Below are 22,080 nucleotides of genomic sequence, written 5' to 3' on the forward strand. Positions count from 1 at the left end.
TTTGTTGAGTAATTTAGGGCAGTGGGTACAACTATGGGCATTAGAAAGTAAAAACTCTGGAACTAGTGTGCAGCAATGCAAAGGAAATGTTTCTGAAAATAATATCTGCTAGAGATGCAATAATAAATCTGTTTTAAATAGCCTACAGAAAAAAATTACTTATTGCGAGCTGTTGTGCACAGACTGTAATACATTGCCAACTTATTACTTCTGAGCTCCGTGGTGTGTCACAAATGCATGTATTTCTCTACTAAGTGACGCCTCCACAATTTGGAACCTTATTTGTTGGAACTGGTCTTTGGTTCATGTTGTGTAACATTAAAAAAAAGAAAATGCTGATTTAATAGTAAGCATTATTAGTCAGCTTCTAGTAACAATTCTGGCTGTTTGCTTTGTAGGTATGAAGCGTCCATTAAGTCCTGACCACGTCTTTGAAGATGGGATTATGAATCAACCAGCTATTCTACAGGGTTTTGAGGAAAAAGGACTTAGGAATGACAGGCAGGACTATCAATTAAGCAAAGAAAAAAAGAAGATACTGTTTTCCTTCTGTGAAGTGTGCAATATACAGCTGAACTCTGCAGCACAAGCTCAAGTTCATTACAATGGGAAGTCTCATCTGAAAAGAGTGAAGCAGCTAAATAATGGAAAACTCCCTACAAGTACAGCTCCTGGCACTTTGTTTGCAAGTACAAGCACAGGTACATTATTAGTATGAGATGATGGATTTTGGTCAAGAAATCTGAGGAAGCTTTTAAGCTCTACCTTTCCACCTAACATAACCAGTAAACTTAATATAGAGTAGTAATACTAGTAGTTATAATACTTGGCCATGTTTGGAATTACCGGTGATTTCTCTTTGAAGTCAATGTGTTAGGAGGCAATATTGTGTGAATGCATGATTAATGGCTGTGTTGAGCCTTGTGTAGTTGAGATGGTCTATTTCAAAGTAGCTTTTGTGGCTCTAGAGAGTCATGCATTTTGTCATCTGCTTTTGTTCCCAAAACAAAATTCTAGAAGGATGCTATGTGCACGGGAGAAACATCTTAAAAGAAATGTGGTAGTGGGAAGAGAAGGAGTAGAGCTGGAATTCACAGGCCTGGCCCTTTCCCTGTTTATGCTTTCACTGATCTGGATTTTAATTATTCTTATTCAAGTAAGAAGTAATTTCAAATAATAGTTTTTACTTACTGGGCAAAACTAAGGTCCCAAATGCTTGGGTAAAACGCATTTAACATGCATAATGTAAAGGTGCAAAGCACAAAATGTGCCTTTTCATTTCAGTATTACTTAGCTCATAGCTATTCTGAAAAAGATGTAGTCTTCCCTTACTTCTCTATGCATATAAGAAAGTGAGCACATCATATAAATGATTCAGTCTTGTATGGTTGGTAAGGGCAAGGATGTTGCGGCTCTCCTTCCCTTTTTTAAGGGGTACCAGTATGCCATAAGGTCTCTTGCTTTGTTGTTCATAGTTTAAGGATTTTGCTGAAGGATTACCCTTTTTCTGTAATGTTCCAATAGCACTGAAGAAAACTGATACAGCACAATAAAGCTGCTTTATTTACGGATAGTTGATATAAATACTTTCTCTTACCTATTTTTTGTTTTTGTTAAAGAAAATTCAGGGGGTTTTGACATTCCATAGAATCAAAAAGGGACAAAGTTGATCTTGGGAAGTATTCTTTATGTCACAAGCACGTATAACAAGTTATTCTTTCTAGTTCTGAGATACATAAAATGCTGCAGGTTTAAGGACTTATTGCCTAGCAGAAGCAAAAGTTGCTGTTTATTAACGCTTGGTATTGATGAAGTAACAGATATCAAATCTTCATGAAAAAGATTTATTTTTTTTTAATTAGCTACATGAGAGGACTTGCTTTGGGGTTGTTTTTGGTTTTGTATAGAAACAGTCAAACTGTATTAAAGGGTTTAGTTTTTTCTGATTCTGATTCTGATTCTTAATGGATTTGTCTGTTTTTGAAGTCTGTGGTATTGTTTTGTTTTGTTTAGAACCGAGTAACATAAGGTTATCACTTGGGTAAGGCCTGTGGTCCAAAAGATTAAGTTCCTGTTGAATAACACCTACAATTATTTAATTGTATGCATTCTTAAAATTCCTTAATATCTATGAGACATCCTAATTTATAGACCATTTAATATACTGCTTAGGAGCCCCTATGAGACTAGGACTTACTGAAATGTAGTTCTCAAAGCACACTTTCCAAAAATAAGTAGAAATTAATTTTCCTATAAATTGACATTATCCAGGCTCAGTTTTAATCCATGTCCTCTGGAGTGTCATTACCTCTCATAATGGGAGTCTGACTTTCCCGTTTCTTTGGCTAATGTTGTAAACAGAATTAATTGTGCAGATGGTGCGAGAACATCCACAGTGAACAGACGTTATTCTACATGCGAAGGAAGCAAATAGCCCCTATCATACTTCATTGTTACGACTGCATACCCTGCTATTGAGCCTAGTGGTGAGCAGTTCAGCACATAACAGAAAACTTTGCAGAAAGCTTCCTGAGATCTCCGGTTGGAGTTTTCCTCTGTCTTCATAAGATGAATGTGAAATTAGTAATATTCTGACTGGAAAAAGAAGTCATGGAAAATACACATGACTGTGGGTATTCGTTGAAAGTACAAAACCCAGGATTACAGACCTTCCAGAGCATTTGTGATCCTGAACTGATCTGTGCACCACCACTGCCTCCAGCCTCCTTGGCTCTTGGTGTATGTTCTTCCAAATGGGAATGAACATGACAAAGGAGTCATGAGACATATTTTCATATTAATCCTCTACTGAGGTCTTCTCTGTGACAGGTGGCCTCAGGTAGTTATAAAGCATTCTTTGTAACTGTTGGCTTTCACTGTGTATTACAACTATAACCTCAATTTGTTGCTTGTAACTTTCGTGAATAGGTTCTTATTGTACCACTATTGAAGAGTTTAATAAGATCTGGTAACTGAAATTCCATGTCTCGGCAATAATGCTCCGCAATCTATAGATGAGGTTTTATATATTTAAAGTCTAGAAATCGTTTTAGAGGTAACTTTAAAGTTAGCTCTCTATGTTTTAGAATAAGGGTACAACTGTCATAGAATTTCAAAAGGCGTTTAGCAAAACATTTTCTAAAAAGCATACTCTGTTTTTATAACTTGTTTATTTTGCCTCCCCCACCCCATTTCTGAAATCTAGAAGCTATTTTGCTTTTGTAGCTCTACCTGCAATTTTAGTTAATTTATAGTAAGTAAAATTGCATATAAAGTTTAACAGCTACTTCATATTGAGCAAAGAAATAGATGAAATTAGAAGGCTTTGGTGATCCACTCACTGAACTAATTTTCTTTAGATTAGTGTTAAAAATTATGTGTGAAAAAAGCAGTATTCTATGGGAAAAGTATATTGCACATGATGTTAGAGCCTTCGCTATTGCTTATTCTAGTGTTATCAGTCATGCACATTCTCTCATACTGCATCTCAGGCTGAAGTTTGTTAGTGATGCCATTCCCAGGGGGCCATTTGTATGTGTGTCACAGGCACATCTAATGTATGGCCAGGCTTCTGTGAGAAGGAAATAAATGAAATCTCAGGAAAATAAGAAAGTGTGTATTTGCTTCCACAGCTTGAACTGGACATTATTCCAGTTATTTCCTATAAGCAGGAAAAGAATGAGGTAGTTCCTTGTAGCCTTAGGGAGATGTATTTTGGAGTGGGCCTGCTAAATGCTTTTCAGTGGCATGACTTGCTGGAGCCTGCAGCGGTGACAGCCGTGGGGCAGGTCACAGCTGCTTGTAGTACCCTAAATCCCATTTGTCACCTCGAAAACAAGGGCTAAAGTGTTTGCTCGTCAAAGAGGAGGAACCAGTTTGAAGAGTATGGTAGCTGAAGACTGCCTGCCTCCTTGCCTGCTAGCACACAGCTAACGTGTTAGCGGTTCAGGGTAGAGATGGGAGAGCGGTGATGCTGCGGTGCCTCACAGTGCCACCAGGTGGTGCTGCAGCCCGGGCGATGGAGCCGTCGGCCGCGGATGGGCTAGGCGCCTGCGGCTGCCTCTCTGTTCTCTTAAGCCTTTTGTACTGAGGTATCTGTAGAGATAACAGCGAGTGGTTCGTAAATATATGCTGTGGCCAGTCTTGTGGGTGGCTTCGCTATGTTCCTCCTGGTTCTCCTCTGGAGGTGACACCGATTTTGCTCCAGAAATTCTTATTACATGTTCCCTGGGGTGGTATCTCGTGGTGAATTGACTCTTCTTTGCCCCCATGCTAATATGGGAACGGCTGGTAGAGTTTTAAGAGTAAATGTACTATAATTACCCATGGAAGTCCAAATTTTACAGATCCCTGGAAATGGGTAGGGTAATTTCACTTTATATTATAGAAAATGCTCAAATTCTAGAAGTGGGCAAAGCAGAATCACTTTTTCCTGTTTAAAGAGCATATGTGCTTTAGTGTCTGGCTGGCACTCATTAGCGCCTGTTTGAAGACCCTTCTGTAGGTCTGACTGGAAATGAGATTGGGATGTCAGTCCTCTCGCAGTGTGTTCTGTATAACAGCTCTGCCTTTTTGCCCTTGAAATCTCTGACCTCGCAGGACTGTTTTGAAATGCTGAGGGATCTGTGCTGTGACTGTTTGTAGGGAACGATCCTACAAGTTAACGTGTTCCCCTCTGATACTGAGTAAGTAATCACAGTATGATTTCCTGAGAGATTACCTACATGCAGTTATGTGATCTGTCTCACAGCCAGGGATCTGTTAAACTAGCAAAATAAATACATAAATGACTAGACGTCTGTTGTGTTCATGGCATAAATCAGGTCAGAAAAAGTAATGTTAGTGTGATGGAGAAGGTAAAGCAGCAATATTGGGCATGGGAGGAGAAAAGAGGGAGTATAGAAAAGGCAGACTTTTCTCACTTTTGGGAATAGGGATTGGAATTGCTCTGCCTCCTTGTGTGATGCCATGTTAAGTTGTAAGTCTGAGCATCCTTTCAAGTTAATGGAGGCAGGGAGGCTTACAATTCAAGTGCTCAGAATTATCCCTCAAAGAATCCATAGACCATATAGCTAACTTGTGTATTAGTTTTCCAAATTAAATGTCTAGATTTGGGAAGTATGAATAGTGTCTCATGTTCCCCTTTGGTCTGGTGCAACAGAGGAAGATTTTTTTTTTTCATTAATTAAACTTAAATTACTTTACCAGGTGCCTAGGTCAGTGCAGGATTAAACTACAGCCAGTTACAGCAGAATGAAACTGCACTGCATTACTCTGATTTCAGTGGAGTTGTGCCTTCGTTTTTAATTGTCAGAAGAATCTGATCACAAATAGAAGTCTTTGTTATGTAGGTTTGAATCCTTAGCTGAGCCAAGACTAGCTTTCTGGCAGGTAGATTAGTTGTCATCTAGGTCTGCCTTGTGCCAGTTTAATGGAAACATAATTTTTGCTTATCTTAAGCCTTTTGATCTAGGTCCTCAAATTCCTCATCAGTGTTCATCTTTCCTTTTTCTAAAAAAAGATCAAGGATAATCTGAATTTTATTACAGGAGATCTTTATGAATTATTCTACCAAGCACTTGGAGGGATGCTAAGCAGCAATCAGAAGTATCTTGAAACAATTTTGAGAGCTGGGTCCTACTAAATGCATGCATGCATAGCTATAGAAATGGTGTATAAGTCTACAGAGAGGATGAGGGAAGTATAAATCCTTGTGAGTTTACACTTTCTTGTGTTGCACCAAAACCTTTTTTTGTTCTGCCCTCCATGTGTGCTACCTACAGTCCAACCTTTTGGAAAGCAGTTGGAAAAAGGCTACTGCTGTGGGGGCATGAGGTGGACCTTGGGCCTTCATCCTTCTGATCCTGTGTGGAAGAGGGTTGCTCCCTCCTTTGCTATCCTACTCTGTGTAAATGCTTTTCTATTTGGAAAAGATTAGACTATTGCTAAAAAGCCTTTCTCCAGTGTAATAATAAAAAAAGAGTTAGGTTCCCAGAATACAACTTAGAGCTGATTAGAAACTGTTAGTATTTCACTTTTTGTTGCAGCGTACTTTGACTGCTTTTCTTATTTAGTGGTCTTTTGAACAAGACTGCATTTGGTAAATGGTTCCACATTCTTTCCACTGCTTGAGTATCTTCCACCACTTACTCAAGAACTATGTAATATTATGTGACTTAATGTTTTTCTTTCAGTATGAAATATATTTATGGTAAGTGATTGCTGTTTGTCTTCACAGCAGTCGTGACTAGCTGCTCTGAAATTAAGGGGGTGTGTTTTATTGTTTTGGTACATTTGATACTCCTTACAAAATGTTGATGATGAAAATTGATACAAAGGGACAGTGCTGACATTAAAGATGGTTTCTTGTTTAATAATAACTACAAACTGTATCCATTATATTCTGCATTTGAGTAGCTGCAGCATGAAAGTATTGGTAAAATTAATAAAAAAAAAGTAAGTAGTTGATACGTGCCTTCAATGGAAGCCTTAAGGAAAAAATATAAAAAAGGAAAATTATTGTTTCATTGAGGTTAGTTGTTTTCAAGTAATTGGAGCAAAACATTAAAAAACTCCCTTATGGCAAAAAGAAAGCCCAACTTTTTTTGAAGTTGGTAGAGATTATCAGGCCCGTTATTTATCTGTAGCCTCCGCTTCATTCTCTAGGAGATATGGAGCACATGAATGACATTTGTAAGCAAACAGATGGAGTATGTGACTAGTATGGAAAAAAGCGGTTTATGGAGGGGTGGTGGTTTGCGTAGAGTGGGGAAGGGTTTCAATATAAAATTGGCTACCCCAGTAGGCAAGCTTTGATCTCAGCTTGCACAAATGTTTTCTTGTATCAAAATTCTGTGCAAAATTCCTTCTCTGAGAGTTTTACCTCCTTCAGGGGCAGTTACGCTGTGGTAAAGAACTAGCATTTAAGACATCAGCTAATCAGATGTTCTAGAGTCTAGGACAAAAATACAGCTGCTCAACAGCCATGACTTCCAGCTGAGAACATCTGCAGGAGTGGTGAGGAAACAACTTCTGCTCAGGCTGGGGGGGTCTCCCTTATAATTTAAACAGCCTGGAGAGCTGCTGAAATCAGTTGGGTTCATGTTGCTCTAAGGATTTCTTCTTCACTGTCTCTTTGAAGGTTGTGATCCATGGTTTACAGGTGTAGACAGCTGAGATGAAAAGGCATCTGTCAATGGAGAGCCATCACTGTTGGAAATGCAAACTGAATAAAAGTGATTTCTTTTTTTAAAGTGACTGAAAAAATATTAAGTCAGATTTGTTTATTATTTTTCTGTTGCAAAAATAAGTCAGTAAGTGTCCTATCTGTGATCAGATCCTGCCAAAATGTCTCTCATAGTTGTTACATGACACAGTAGTATATTTGCATAACTGTACAGGTATTATAATAAAAACTCCTGCGCCTTTCTATTCCGTTGCAAACTCAACCTAGTCGTGATTACATCTGCTTCTTATTGTACTGTGTATCTCTGTGGGTGTGAGTATGTACAGAGATGCATGCCCTCTTACCTTTTTTGGGCAAGAAAACGTATGGAGTACCCGAAAAAAGATTTACATAGTGGGAAGTCTGTGTGGGAGTACTACAAGCATGAATTTAATAAGCCATGGAGAATTTTCATAGTAATTAAAAATTATTGTTGTTTTAAAGGACAAACTTACTGGTCGTGTAATGTCACAGTTTTAATTATTATTTTTTTTTGTACAAATGCTTAATCTGCTGGACTGTACAGATCTCTTCTGGGTCAGTATTCTGAAATTTTTAATCCAAATATTTATGCTTCTATTTAATACCTATTTGTTTATGTATCACAGACTTTGTCTATTATGTGGTTAAAAAGTACTTATTTCTTCATTTGCATAATTGCAAATTAATCTTACTTAGAAAACCTATGAGGAATCATTAATTTTTATTGGAGGATTTTCTTCCAGTAACGAACCTCATCACAATACAGGCTACTGATTTTCCCCTGTCTCGTGTTCATTGTAGAAAAGACAGAGCTATTTTTAACATTTACACAGTCTAGATAGATGATTCTTCGTTCTGTGTGGTTTGAAGCTGCATCTGTAGAGCCTTTCATAATCGTATTTTTCTTTTTTTTCCTGTTGGTTTGTTTGAATTTGATCACTGTAGCTGATTCCATGCATTGATAATGAAGGCTTGGGTTGCCTGTTTCTCAGCATAAATTCACCTCAGACTTCTACTTTGACAGTGCTCTGTGTTTCGGTACGCATGAAGATACAGAACTGAAATTGCTTTGCTTTCTTTACAAATGACTCAGAGTGCGCTTGTCCTTCCTTAAAATGTTGCCAGCGTGTGAAGGATTTTCAATGAGCAATGCAATAAGCCGGCATCTGGGAAGGTTTGAGGCTGCACTGGTATAACAGTGTACTGTCACACAGTGGATCAGAGCTGGAGCCAAGTCTCTGTAGCAGCGTAGATCATATTGGTCACATACTGGAAGTTTTGTTTATGTAACTTGGTTGCTGTTTAAGCTGCTTAAATAGTATTGCCATAATGTGGAGTGGACTTCCCAGTAGAGGTGAGCATGATTTTTATTACTAAACTTCACTGAATTTCTCTCTGATATGATATTAAGAGTGGATGTTTACATCTTTGGCATTATTTCTGTGTGCATGTTGTTTGTGTTTCAGTTATTCCAGTGGGAAGGTTAAGAAAAATGGCAAGGCATATAATGCATGTTTTTCTTCTTGTCTTATTTCAGTATTTAAAGTAACTCTAAATATGTGGCAAGCTCCCTTTCCTTGCTTGCTGTTTGCAGAGGGTGTCTTTCCAGTAGGTGACTTTCTATGCATTTAAATGTTTTTGGAATGTGTCAGTGATGCTGTATTATTGTTATGGAAAGAAGCTAATTGGCAGCGTGACTAAATACCTCTTACCAGAGCTTGCTTTCTGCCGTGTTAAATCTCAAATTATAGTTACAATGATACGTAAAATGCAAGAGCTGTTGGATTCTCCAGATAAACTAAGAAAGTGCAGAATGCAATAAATTGCATACATCTTGCATATGTCTGTCATTGTTAATATTAAAAGTTATGACCTGTCATGCCAGGACAGCTTCCAGTAATTCATTTGCAGTGACAACTTGCTTTGAGAAGGGTATAAAATTACTGACGCTTCTCCCTAATCAGTTAAATTTGAGATTTAGTGCAGTGAGTTTATTTAAGGGAACAGATAGTGTGCTAAAGGTAGCCCACAAAGTTCTAGTAGTAAATCTTTAAGCTCGAAAGAAGCATTATCATGAACTAAATAGACTTTGTACTGATGTACTTTAAAAAAAGTCTTTTATTGAGAATTTCACCTATAGCAGAAAACACACACACAAAAAAATAGTTCAGCTGAGTTACTTATTAAACACATTGGCAGAACAGGAATGCTTAGATTGTGGTGAGACCTGCTATGATTATATTTGCATTTTCTGATAGTAATTTCCTTTATAAAAGGAGGAAAGATGCTAAAAAATATTTATTAATATGTTTTTCTTGCTTGCTATAGAAATGTCTTTGCTTACTATGTAAAGACTGTGGGGTTTTTTATGAGGAACTAGGACAGCTCATGCGTTTTCCTGCTAAATATATTTATGAGGCAGCTGTTTTATAGCTTTCAGCTCTAAAGTTATAGATAAGTGTGTATTTGTTTGACAGAAGATTCGAGAATTTCCATTTACTGCCAGTACATGTAAAGCTTGGCTAAGCAGACTGCATCAGGAGCACACACCATTTGTATTAGCCAATCTGTCTTTGCAAGTCCCAGGGCCACTATCTTGCTAGAAGCCACTGTGTGCTTTTGAAAGCATGAAATTAGTTTTATACTGAGCACATGGTTTCTCATTTAGCAGTTCTTTTTATGGTAATGGTCAATTTATGGTTCAGTGCCAGAATTTTGGTGTTCTGTCAAAGCTGATAGCTTCTGCTAAGGTGTTCTTTGGAGATAAAAACCAACCAGACAAACCCCAAAACAACACCTCTCCCACACTACCCCCCTCCCCCCAAAAAAAAACAGCAAAAATGCAGTTTGTGGTGGGGATCCTAGGGAGACCCTAATAAAGGAAAATTCTCCCCAGTGACTTAAACTACTCGTATTTCTGATAGCATTTTGGAGTTACTTTGTTGCAGTTTTTCAGATAACATTTGCAAGCATGTTTGTCATTCGTGCCATAAATATTTTAAATTCATTGTCACCTTCTTACACTTCATAGGGTTTTACAACCACTTTGCAATAAGCTTTTTTCCATGACATGGAAAATTACTGTCCATCAATGCTAATTTGCTTTGTGTGCGTACTTAATGACCAAGGACAAAATACATTCAAAGCATGTACATGAAGCACCCCAAACATTCAGGAGAGATGCTTTTTAGGAAGCAATTTTAGACCACATTACAAACTTTGCTCCTTCTTTGGAAACCTGTAGAAGTCAAGATCAGTTGTTAGCAACTACCTTTCTAAAAACTTTCATGCATATAATTCATAAATTGATGAGCCATCACTTTTTACACTTGATTCATTCTTGGAAGAGGGCATTCTAAAACACACGAAGTTTCACCTCAACATGGGGAAGAACTTTACATATAGGGTGACAGAGCACTGGAACAGGCTGCCCAGGGAGGTTGTGGAGTCTCCCTCTCTGGTGACGTTCAAAACCCACCTGGACACGTTCCTGTGTAACCTGCTTTAGGTGGCCCTGGCTTGGCAGGCGGGGGTTGGACTAGATGATCTCCAGAAGTCCCTTTCAACCCAATGATTCTGTGATTCTGACTCTGTCAGAACTGTTCCCTCACCAGCAGCTATCCTTAGTGAAAGACTAACATAGTGCATCATTAGGCTTTGCTTGGGTTACTTTGTCCAGCGTGCATTACTCCCTCTTGTACATTAGGTAATTTTAAATTGTGTTATTTTTAATATAGGCCCCTATAATTTTGACTTGGCCCTACAATAAGCATTTTGTTTTATGACACAAAGTTTGCTTCTTTGCTCAGTTATGTCTGCTAGGGGTAAAATTTGAATTTGCGTTTTGTGTGGAAGATATTGTGAGCTCTAGAACTGGGAATGTTTCTCTCAAGTGCTGAGAAAAGATTCAGAGAAGCTACTGATAATGCTTTCCTGGGAAAAAAGAAGCTGCAGGCCATAGCTTCTAGAAGCTGACTTAAGATAGTGTACCAATTTCTTATTATTCCATCATCATGCAGGAAGAAGAGAAGTAGAAGCTATGGTGATTACTGCCCTTTGCCAAAGACACCTAAGTGCAGCAGAGTATCACTTCAACAAAGCTCCATTCTCAAAGCCATGTTGTTTTGGATCATCCTGTAGTCATGAAATAGATGCACACTGAGATGGTTTTTTATACAGCTTTTTTTTTTCTTAAAAAAAAAGAAAAAGATTGCTGTCATTTTAGGACCTTTGAATAATCTTTTCTTGCTATTCTTCAGCGTGTGTTCAAAGGCTACCAGGCAGAAAATATTGTTACAAACATTTGGAAAACAATGTGTGACATGTCACTACCATGACACATAAAACTTGTTTTATTCCTTCAAGTGCTTGAGCTAGAATGCATTTCCTTGTCCTTTAATTCTTTCTGGGGCTCTTTTTATCTGTGCTTTTTCTGCTATGAATACAAACTTGTCACATTTCAAGCAGGCTAGTCCTTTGTTCAAAGATGATGTTGTTTGTAAGGTGCTTTCAGCTTCAAAGATCTTGCATCCTCTTCCCAGTGTCTTTACTGCTGCATATTTCCCCTCCTGCTGTTCCATATTGGTAGGTAAAGTGAGAAGCAAGTTCTGGTGTGCTCATTACACTGGACAAAACCACTTCCTGGTAGGGAGCTCTAGAGCTATTTCTGAATCAGATTGCCAATTATCACCCAGCACTGCAATTTTAATTTCTTGTCCTTTAGAAAACATCAGTGTTCATGTATGGTGATCTTCTGCAGTGTGAGAGCATTTGGGGCTTAGCAGCTTCACTACTGCAAGGTTACTTACAAGGACTTTTTGAATGATACTGTAAGCTAAGAGGAAAAAAATGATTGAGGAAGTGATATGGGGCTGTGAGCAATTCCATGTTGATCACTTGACTTTAGGACCCAAGTCTAGCCAAGCTCTTTGTGGAAATCTTGAATTTGCCTTATTTAGTGAAGGTCACTGATGATTCCTGCCAGAGGAGGTGAGGAAACTGGGAACTGTAGCTTACCGTGACAGCCCTGTTGAAGCCTTTCTGCTGAAGCTGGAGTTCATGTATGTTTTTCCCTGTCTATAGGCTAAAGAGCCAGCAGAGATGTTCTGGAGGTCTCACTCAGAATGCTCAGCCTGGAAACCGTGTCTTTTTTTCACGTGTTCTCTGTTAGATTCTCAGCAGTGCTCATAACGTGACCAAACGAAGGAAGGGCAAATGAACTGAGTAACTTCCTCTTTCATGTATCCTTTTTGTTCCTTTAAGGGGATATTTTTCTTAATTTTTTAATTTTTTTCTTTTTGGAAGTGAGGAAAGCAGGGTGCTTTTGGATCTCCATGGGTGCAAGGAGAGTGCTTTTATTTTGACAACAGCAGTTAGGGCAAAAGAAAGGCTAAATTCCTTAGCCTTGGACCTATCCTGGAAAAGCTTTTTATCTGTGACTGAGCACTGAAGGTCTCAGCAGGGGATAAGGAAGTCTTCTTAATATTCTGTGAACAGAGAAATACAGCTTCTATAAGGGACCAAGATTTTCAAAGTCGTATATTGTGTTACAGGAGCTACCTGAGGGAAAGGCAAAAGCTCAACGGAGAAAACTTTCTGGTAGGCAAAAGTGAAAGTGTCAGATTTTTGACTGGACAAGAATTTGTGGTATGATGCATTTGGTGCATATGTGGTGGCTCTGGATGGTGTCTGATATAACCCCCATAATTATATGGAATAACCCCCATTTTCAATAAGGGGAAAATGGATGACCCAGGGGACTAAAAACCAGTCAGTCTCACCTCTGTGCCTGGCAGAATCTTGGAGCAGATTCTCCTGGAAGGCATGCTAAGGCACATGAAAAACAACAAGGTGCTTGGTGACAGCCAGCATGGCTTCATGGTCCTGCCTGACCAACTTGGTGGCCTTCTATAATGGGGCTACGGAACTGATGGACAGGGGTGGAGCAGTTGACGTCATCTACCCGGACTTGTGCAAAGTGTTTGACACTGTCCCACACGGCATCCTTGTCTCTAAATTGGAGAGACATCAATTTGATGAATGGACCACTCGGTGGATAAAGAACTGGCTGCATAGCTGCACACAAAGAGTTGTGGTCAATGGCTCAATGTTTGGCTGGAGAGCAGTAACGAGTGATGTCCCTCAGGGATCAGCGTTGGGACTGGTCTTGTTAAACATCTTCGTCACTGACATGGACAGTGGGATTGAGTGTGCCCTCAGCAAGTTTGCCGATGACACCAAGCTGTGTGGTTCGGTTGATACGCTGGAGGGAAGGAATGCCATCCAGAGGGACCTTGACACACTTGTGAGGTGGGCTGATGCCAACCTCATGAAGTTTAACCATGCCAAGTGCAAGGTCCTACACCTGGGTCGGAGCAATCCCAGACACAGCTACAGGCTGGGCAGAGAAGAGATTCAGAGCAGCCCTGTGGAGAAGGACTTGGGGGTGCTCGTCGATGAGAAAATGAACATGAGCCAGCTGCAGTGTGAGCTTGCAGCCCAGAAAGCCAACCGTATCCTGGGCTGCATCAAAAGGAGCGTGACCAGCAGCTCGAAGGAGGTGATCCTGCCCCTTTACTCTGCTCTTGTGAGACCTCAGTTGGAGTATTGTGTGCAGTTCTGGTGTCCTCAACATAAAAAGGACATGGAACTGTTGGAACAAGTCCAGAGGAGGACCACGAGGATGATCAGGGGACTGGATCACCTCCCATATGAAGATCGGCTGAGAAAGTTGGGGCTGTTCAGCCTGGAGAAGAGAAGGCTGCATGGAGACCTCATAGCAGCCTTCCAGTACCTGAAGGCGGACTATAGGGATGCTGGGGAGGGACTCTTCATTAGGGACTGTGGTGATAAGACAAGGGGTGATGGGTTAAAACTTAAACAGGGGAAATTTAGGTTGGATCTAAGGAGGTAGTTTTTTACTGTTAGGGTGGTGAGGCACTGGAGTGGGTTGACCAAGGAAGCTGTGAATGCTCCACCCCTGGCAGTGTTCAAGGCCATGTTGGACAGAGCCTTGTGTGGCATGGTTTAGTGTGAGGTGTCCCTGCCAATGGCAGGGGGATTGGAACTTGATTATCTTAATTTCCTTTCCAACTATAACTATATAGGATTCTATAATTCTATGATATCTGTGTTCAGGTGATTAAAGGATGTTTCCAGGTCTAGAGACTTCTGAGGCTGTGGTGGTGTTCTTCTTTGATTGTTTTGTTAGCTGTTTACTTGGGTAACGTTTAGACTTTTGCAGAGGTAGAAGACCGAGGTAGCAGGTCTCTAGGGTGCTGGTTTCCCTTCTGCTTTCTTCAGACATCCTGTAATAACATGATTAGAATTCAGAACATATCACCTGGAAGTTCGTGACTTCCACCCAGCAGTTTCCATTTTCTTTCTTTAGGATAATTCAAAGTAGGGGAAGCAGAGAGAAGAGGGAAGAAAGCTGCCTTTCTGCTCAAACTGGATTAAAAGTTTTCACCTATGTGTGATCTCCTCTCATTCAGCCTAGAGTGTTTGCAATGATGACATCCTGTAATATTTAATTTTTTAATAGTTAGAATGAAAGCATAATTCTGGGCTCAACGTATAAATGCAAGCAGAAAAGGAGGCTTTTTTTTTTAATCAGCAGAACATGCTTAAGCGGAACATGGAGAAAATAGAGAGGTGAGGAAGATTTCTAGGCTTTAGAGTGGCACATCTGGATAAAGAGTCACAGAAATCACTTCATCAAGAAAAAGCAGACTAGTTGGAAAGAATTGAAGATTATTGTTAGGAATTGCAATTAGTGTACTCTGTCCAGTTTTGTTAGTGTTACCACTGAAGCCTGAGATGTCTCTAGTAAGGTTCTGAATAGTAAGTCTGTCCTCTAAAAGTAATCATTTGTAGCAACCTTTTTAAGGGAAGATGAATAGCACTTGGCACCTGTGTACACAGGTTACATCTGAAAATAAGATTTAAGCTTTTCTGTCACTTTGGCTGGTGAGCAGGTCACAAACTTTGAGAAAAGCCAAAACTAGAATATGAGAAGCTTATTTACTAGGGATTAAATCATAATGAAAACATCCCCAGTTTTGTTGTTTGTTTTGGTTTTTTTTTCTAGATATGATTAGAAGGAAAGGTTATATGAAAGTAGTATAGTACCAGACTTTCTCTTAGTAACTATTGATAGAAACAAGTGAAAATCTGGCAGAAACAAGTAAAAATATTGCTGTCCCTTCTTCATTTTGTTTGACATTTGCCAGCACTTGCACATTTTAGTAATTTATCTTCTCTAACAAGTATTTCTTCCTCAAGGGATTTCTTTTCTCTTTCCTCCTCATCAAAACTAACAAGTCAAATGACTTTGTTTTAGAGATTACCTGAGATTACCATTGCTAGGAAAAAAATACCTGAGTTGATGTTGTTCTCTTCATTTTATAGTAGACTTGTATTGTTACTGTATGGTCTCTAAGCTGTTGGTATCTTCCTGTAGGTAATGTTTCTCAGATGGGCGAGGAAGCTTAAAGTCCAAATCAATAAAGTAATCTATCAGCAACTAATGGATTAAGTCTGTAATCTAGTTAAGATGTTTACTTAATCTAGTTAAGATGTTTACTTAATCTAGTTAAGATGTTTACTAAATTCCCCAATTTTAGTTTTTTGTTGAAAAGAGGCAGTGTTTGGTACTTAGTGTTTCATATTGTTCATTGACAATTATTCAGTTAAGAGGCAGTAACAGCCTGTAGCTCATCAAGTACGTAAGCATATGCACTAGCAAAGAAGTGGTAAAAATTAGAAAAGTATAACTTATGGAAAGATTAGTTTTGAAACATGTATCCAAACTATTAAGTTATTGCAAAAGAAATAAATTTTAATTGACATGATTTCATATGTGATTTGCTAATTACACTATAGAATTGTAATATTTAATTTATAAAAAGATACTGGATTTGTAAACAGTTTTCAAATAGCTTGACAAGCTTTTACCCAAAATTATCATGCTGTTCACAATGTGGTATTTATTCATTGATCAAGCTCAAGTTTACTGGAGGCTTATGAGAAATGGGATAGAGCAGAACGAGCTATTGCAAGAATGGATAAAAGCTGGGGATTTCCATGTTCTGCAACCTAAATGTGTAGCTTCTCCTCATGCTTTCTTTCATGAACATGCACACTTGTTGGAAAGATGGTAGTGGGCTTAAATGGGTGGTGACAAGGAAGAGATTTGGGTTAGAGCTGAAGTATGCTGTACCAATTAAGTCAGGAGGTAAATGAAAATAAAAGGAAGGAATTTATGAAAGCAGAAGGTGTTGCAGCATCCTGATACATGAAATGAAACAGCAATGTGGCTGCAGTCAGGGTGTTCCAAACTTTCCAAGAGCCAGCTACCTTTGCGTATGCCTTTTATCTGAGACTTTAGGGATGCATCTAGGGTTAAATATTCATTTAAGTGTTCACAGATTCTTTGGTATGGTTCATGATTAGGAGTCTGAATTAGAGCAGAAAGAAAATACAACTTCTGGATCTTGAAAATTCTGTCTTAAAGAGGTTTCATTAAATGAAGATGAAAATTAACTTGTTATGGGTCTGGAGATATGCCTAAAGAAATAATACTTGAGGAGTTTAAAATTTTTTTTTTGTTGTTTTGTTTGGGTTTATTTATTTATTCATTCATTCTGTTTTTCACTTTCTGCTAGGTTGATCGATTCCCTTATTTTCCTGCCTGCAGAATGCGAAGCTAATGTGAAGTGTGCAGTAGTGCACTACTCTGCCCCAGAAGGTGGGGGATGCTAAAGCATCCCAGGGTTTTGCACCCTTTTAACTGTGCTTGTAAACTGGAAGGGAAGTTGGTCATAGCTGAAAAGGCATATGACTAGACATGAATTCTGTGCTGTACTTTGGGAGTTTGGGTTTGTTGTTTAGTTTAAAACTTTTTTTTTTTTTTTAATCTAGGAAACCTTGTGGACAAAATTTGTTTAGAGGAAGTACACAATTAATCAGGAAACTAACTCTGCAGAAATGTGCACCCATTTTAATTTCTGAAGTATTTTGTGTTGCTTTATATTTTTATAGCAAGGTGCTAGTACTTGAATAAATATGCATGCCTCGCCTTTCTCTCTGTGTTTAGAAACCCAAATTAATATTGCAAACTGTTTTAATGCATAATAGGCATGTTATTAATAAAACAAAATTCAAAAGGTTTAAAATATCTTTATAAATAATATTTTTGTCGGATTATGTAATTTTTATTATCATTGTTTCAAGTAGAACTTCCAGCCACCTTTCCAGCCTTTTTTGAAGAGATGCTTAGAATTCTTTAATTGCTGATACAGGTTTCTTTAGGTGATGGTCTTTTACATGGAAGAAATATATTTGAAGGGCTGTTAATGTATTTAATACCAAGCATCACTGAAGTTTAAAGACCTGTTTGAAATTGAAGTTACAGATTTCAGTAGCATTTTATGTCAAGACTCCAGGGTCAGAAGGAAAGAGCAGGTTTTAGTAGACAGTGAACCTATCTGTTGCACTTTATTGCACTGAACATCTACTCTGGTAAAGATGGGCCATGTTTTTGATCATAATATGCTTATTTTTTTCTTAAATTCTTGGGAGGTGATGGAATAATAGACATATACTTTCTGTCTTAGACTAAATGCAGTTATTTTTCTATCTTTTCACAGTTTTGCTTCAGAAATATTTGTTACTATAACCCAGAATTGAAATCGGTAGATGAATTGGGCAATTAAAGACATCTATAATTTTAAAGTATTTCTACTTTGTACTGCTTTCCTGATTTGAAAACCTGGGGTTGGTTTGACGGATAGTGAGCACGCTGCCCTGGCTGCTTCAAGTCTTCCCTTTGCAAGGTTGATGCAGTGCATCAAAGTTACTTCAACTGCTTTAAATAACCGAGATAAGAATCTTAATCACATAAATTGTTATGCATTAATTCAATAACTATGAGTGGAGAGCTGGAGTCTGTGTTCTTTCTGCTGGCTGCTGATTAGCAGGCTGTTCAACTGACTGCTCAGGATCTCATCCATCCAGTTTGGGGGTTCTGAGAACTGACAGCTGCTTACTACGCAGAAGGAACCTGACCCAACCCCTCTGGATGTTCCTTGTTTGTTCAACACGGTCCCCTCTGCGACAAAAAACATGATGCTGGAAAAATAGGGGTTTAGAAAGACTAAATGAGGTGCCTGTGTGAAAGACAGGGAGCATGCATGGAGTCTGGGTGAAAAAAATAGCAATTTTTAATCTGTCTTGAGTGGTCAAAAGCATGTATCTCAAATGATAAATTCTAAAATGTGTCAAAATAGCAGCTTTTAGTAGGTAGTTGAGGGTGCATAAGCTGCAAGAAACTGTGCTGCTGTAAATGCGCTACCTATCCCGAAACTGAAATCCCTTTACTCACTATGTTATTTTCTAGGCTATCTGTTTCATGAACATGTAGTTTATTGCCTACAACAGCAACTGTATTGCAGACTTCAGCTTCCTGGTGTTACGTAGTTGTTACACCAACAACTGGTAACAGCACAGACACACAGCAGGGCACTTTCTGAGGAACCACCGTATTGTAGAAATGGACTCTTTATTATTTTCTTCTACTTTTTTGTTCTTTGTTCCTTGATCTTGTTGCTGAACGTGAGTGGAACGTGACCAGACTGCTCTGGTGTACAGCAAGCGGCTGCCAGAGCGAAGTTGAGTCTGAAGGGACATCTACCAATTAACTGAAAATAAATCTTGCTACACTAATCAAAGCAAACTTGTTATCAGTAATCTCAAAGTCAATAAATTTCTAAGGCATGTATGGTTTAACTTGACTCTTTTGGTATAAACAAAATCAGAATCAGTGCATCCACTGGGGCTCGTAGACTCTGGGAACCAAGGAAGTCACGGAGTCTTACCTTATCTACAATACCAGACAAAATCATCTGAACACTAATTCCTTCAGTAAAAGATAGTAGTTTCCCTAACATGTCAGTGCTTGCGTTAAATCCAATAAATCTGCATTTGAACTAGAACACATTATTTAGAGGCACATCTAAGTTAAGGATTTCGGGATGTGATGAATTTATTTGTTGCACTGTTGAATTGCTTAAATAACCCCTTACCTTTGCAGTTAAGAACTGCATCTTGCTGCCAATTTTAAATTCCTAATTACAAACCAGGAGGTGCGTTTTCTTCCATAGTATTAAAAAACATCTATTACTAGATAGATTCTCCTTTTAAAGTGGCAAGGAAGTTTGATTGAAATTCCAGCACTGTTTTTATTAAGCATGCAATTACAAACACAGATCACGTATATCTGAACTGGTGTTACATCTGAATGCGATCTGAAATTCTTTTTTCTTTTAATGACATAGTTCACATCAGTGGTCTCAGTGAATCCCTCATGAATCAGTATGACAGTTTTGTATCTACAGTAGTGGACTGTTGGGCCCTGCTTTTTGAATTCTGCACAACATCTTTTTTAACAGTAACAAATACACTTTCAGCCAGAACTGAGTTCATAAAGCTCTTTCTTAGGATCAAGTTAGGATCATAATACCAATACTCCTCAGGATTTTTCTGGACTTTTGCTGTGTTTTCTTCCAGTTAATTTTCAGTTGGCAGGATCAAACAAATCTGAGTGAGCACTTGTGGAAAGACAGTAGTTTTCCAGGTCAAATCCCTTGCTTATGATATACCCTGCTTGTTTTGCTCTTCTGTAAGACGTTGGCCTTTGTTTCCGAAACTGTATGTTAAATACTGATAGAGAGCTATGCAGCACCTTTATATCCACTTCTTGATACCGTCCAGGATGTGTACCTTTGCCATTGTACCAATTGTTTCATAGTTTTTGCAAATGCATGGAGCTTGATATCAATGAGGTGATTGGAGTGCCATAGCTTTAGTCTGATTTGCTTTATGTGTGTGCTTATCATTTCACCTAATTTTCTTTGTATTGACTTTTATCTGAGGAATTTTATCTAAAACACTACCTCCGGTGAAGACATACAGTCTTCTGCCCATTTTCCTAATCAGCTTGTAAAGACGTTGCCTATGTGGTTTACCTGTCAGATGTTTACGGATTTTGACCTCAAGTTTTTGGAACTAAGAATAACTGTAATCTAACCATGTAAATAATTTATTGAATCATTTTTGGTACACTAGTACTAGCACCTGGCAAGCATGCCCATTAGCCATTGTCTTTCCTTCACTGGGAGTCTTTGGAGACAATATCATGCAGTGGTATATTCAGACTACTATTCTTGGGATGTCTTCAACTCCTTTGGAGCATGTCCCCAGCACTCACATCCATCTGTCCACAAAGACTTCTTTCTGTAGTTTGTGGTAAGAGTAAGCACAGCGTAAGCATACTAACTCCTGCTTGTTTTACTTAAGGTAAAATGCATACAGTTTCTTACAGTTTAGTTGCACAAAACTATCATGACAAGATGTTGCTGTTAACAGGCTTGCTCTTAACCCTATGTCTCTAATACCTAATATTAATATTTCTAATACCTTGCAGGCTGGTTTTCAGGATTTCTGTCTCTAAAAACTGTGCTGCCAGAATATGGCTTTTTAAAATTATTTTCCCCTGAAACATTCTCCCACAGAAGCGGGAATGAAAAAGCTCTGTGAATTTAAGTATTGCTTGCAAACTTGACCTTTATCTAAGTTCTTCTTACTCCATCAGGGTGACCCCTGACCCATACATGTACCTTGATTTAGGATTTTGAGAGTGCTGGCTTCCATGAATAAACACAAAAATACGTGGCAGTTCTGTATTTTAAGAACTGAAAATCACAGCATGATTTGAATTAAAAAGGAAATCATTTTGTAGCAGTATGTAAAGTGGCAACACTCAAACAGAAGTAGAGTTCTCTGCATGTCACTGAATGTCTGGGAAGGCTGGTCACTCCTGAATTGTATGCTTCTTTCTTGCTGTGTAAGTCCTCCCTCTACTTATCCCTACTGAAGTTTAGTTACCCCAGGTTGGTTAATTTTTTTCTGAAACATCATCTGGCACTTTGGTCTACATTGAAATTTTATGTAACCACATGGTAGCACTTTCTCCCCTTCTTATTTTTCTTCTAGTGTTACAGTTTATAATTGATTTATCTCTACAGCAAAGTAAAAACCAGCAGAGTAAAAATGTGATGTGCTTTCCTGCAACTTACGTTTCCTTAGCTTTCTTTTTCCTCCAAAGACAAACCTAATGTTGCTTATTCTGTGTCATGTTTCAGCTCTGAGAGTATCTGAGTATTTTGAAACACAGTTGTGGAAGTTGCTAGTAACTGCTTGAACAAAAAGACTTTTTTTTTTTTTCTTTTTTGGTAAATAAAAGGTTTATAGAATGTGAGACATTGTAAAGAAAATATTGTCATCTAAGGTAGTGAGCTTGGCTTCATTCCTCTAAATTGACAACACAGAGAAGTGTTTTTCCTCTTTTGTCATCCATCAGCAACATGTAATCTGAGGCTTCTGATCTCTGGCTGAAACTGCTGTTTTCATTATAAATGTGGCACCTATTGGAGCAGAAGGCCTATCAGCAAATATTTATTAATGTTATATTCCCCCAGAACCATTTGCATAGTAATTTCTTGCTTGATTCCTATGCTTCTTGTTGTCAGATCTGTAGTGCTTCTTTTCAGCCTCACCATAGGCTATGAAAATGGTAATAAGGCTCGGAGATGATGTAGAGCATGGAGTCTTAATAAAATGCCTTAAGAAAAAATTGATATAATGAAGAATTCCTGCCATCCAATGAATGTCCAGTAAGGGAATCTTGCATACATGGGTACTATAATACATGGGTACTGTATGTCTTGATTTGAAGATGAAACAAATAATGTAATTGTTCAGTTTAGCCTTGTACCAAAAAGAAACGTTAAACAAGATTTTAGGTTACACTTGTT

At 38.4% G+C, this 22,080-nt stretch overlaps 1 protein-coding gene across 8 annotated transcripts in view; it reads left to right on the forward strand.

Annotated features, from left to right (window-relative positions):
- ZNF385B (zinc finger protein 385B) overlaps positions 1 to 22,080 on the forward strand; it is a 169,008-nt gene that overhangs the window by 32,675 nt on the left and 114,253 nt on the right. For 5 of the 8 annotated variants that reach the window (XM_061379276.1, XM_061379238.1, XM_061379258.1 and 2 more), the window contains exon 2: positions 399 to 701. In XM_061379276.1, the coding sequence (XP_061235260.1) occupies positions 401 to 701 (301 nt within the window). In that variant the 5' untranslated portion in view covers positions 399 to 400. Of the gene's footprint in view, positions 1 to 398; positions 702 to 8,167; positions 8,562 to 22,080 lie in introns of those variants that run through there. The other 3 variants (XM_061379298.1, XM_061379305.1, XM_061379282.1) reach the window with 3 other exon arrangements.

The sequence above is a fragment of the Neopsephotus bourkii genome, unplaced genomic scaffold, assembly GCF_033783945.1.
Source record: "Neopsephotus bourkii isolate Nb327-2 ecotype Australia unplaced genomic scaffold, CSIRO-AGI_Nbou_v1 NB_196, whole genome shotgun sequence".
Lineage (NCBI taxonomy): Eukaryota > Metazoa > Chordata > Aves > Psittaciformes > Psittacidae > Neopsephotus > Neopsephotus bourkii.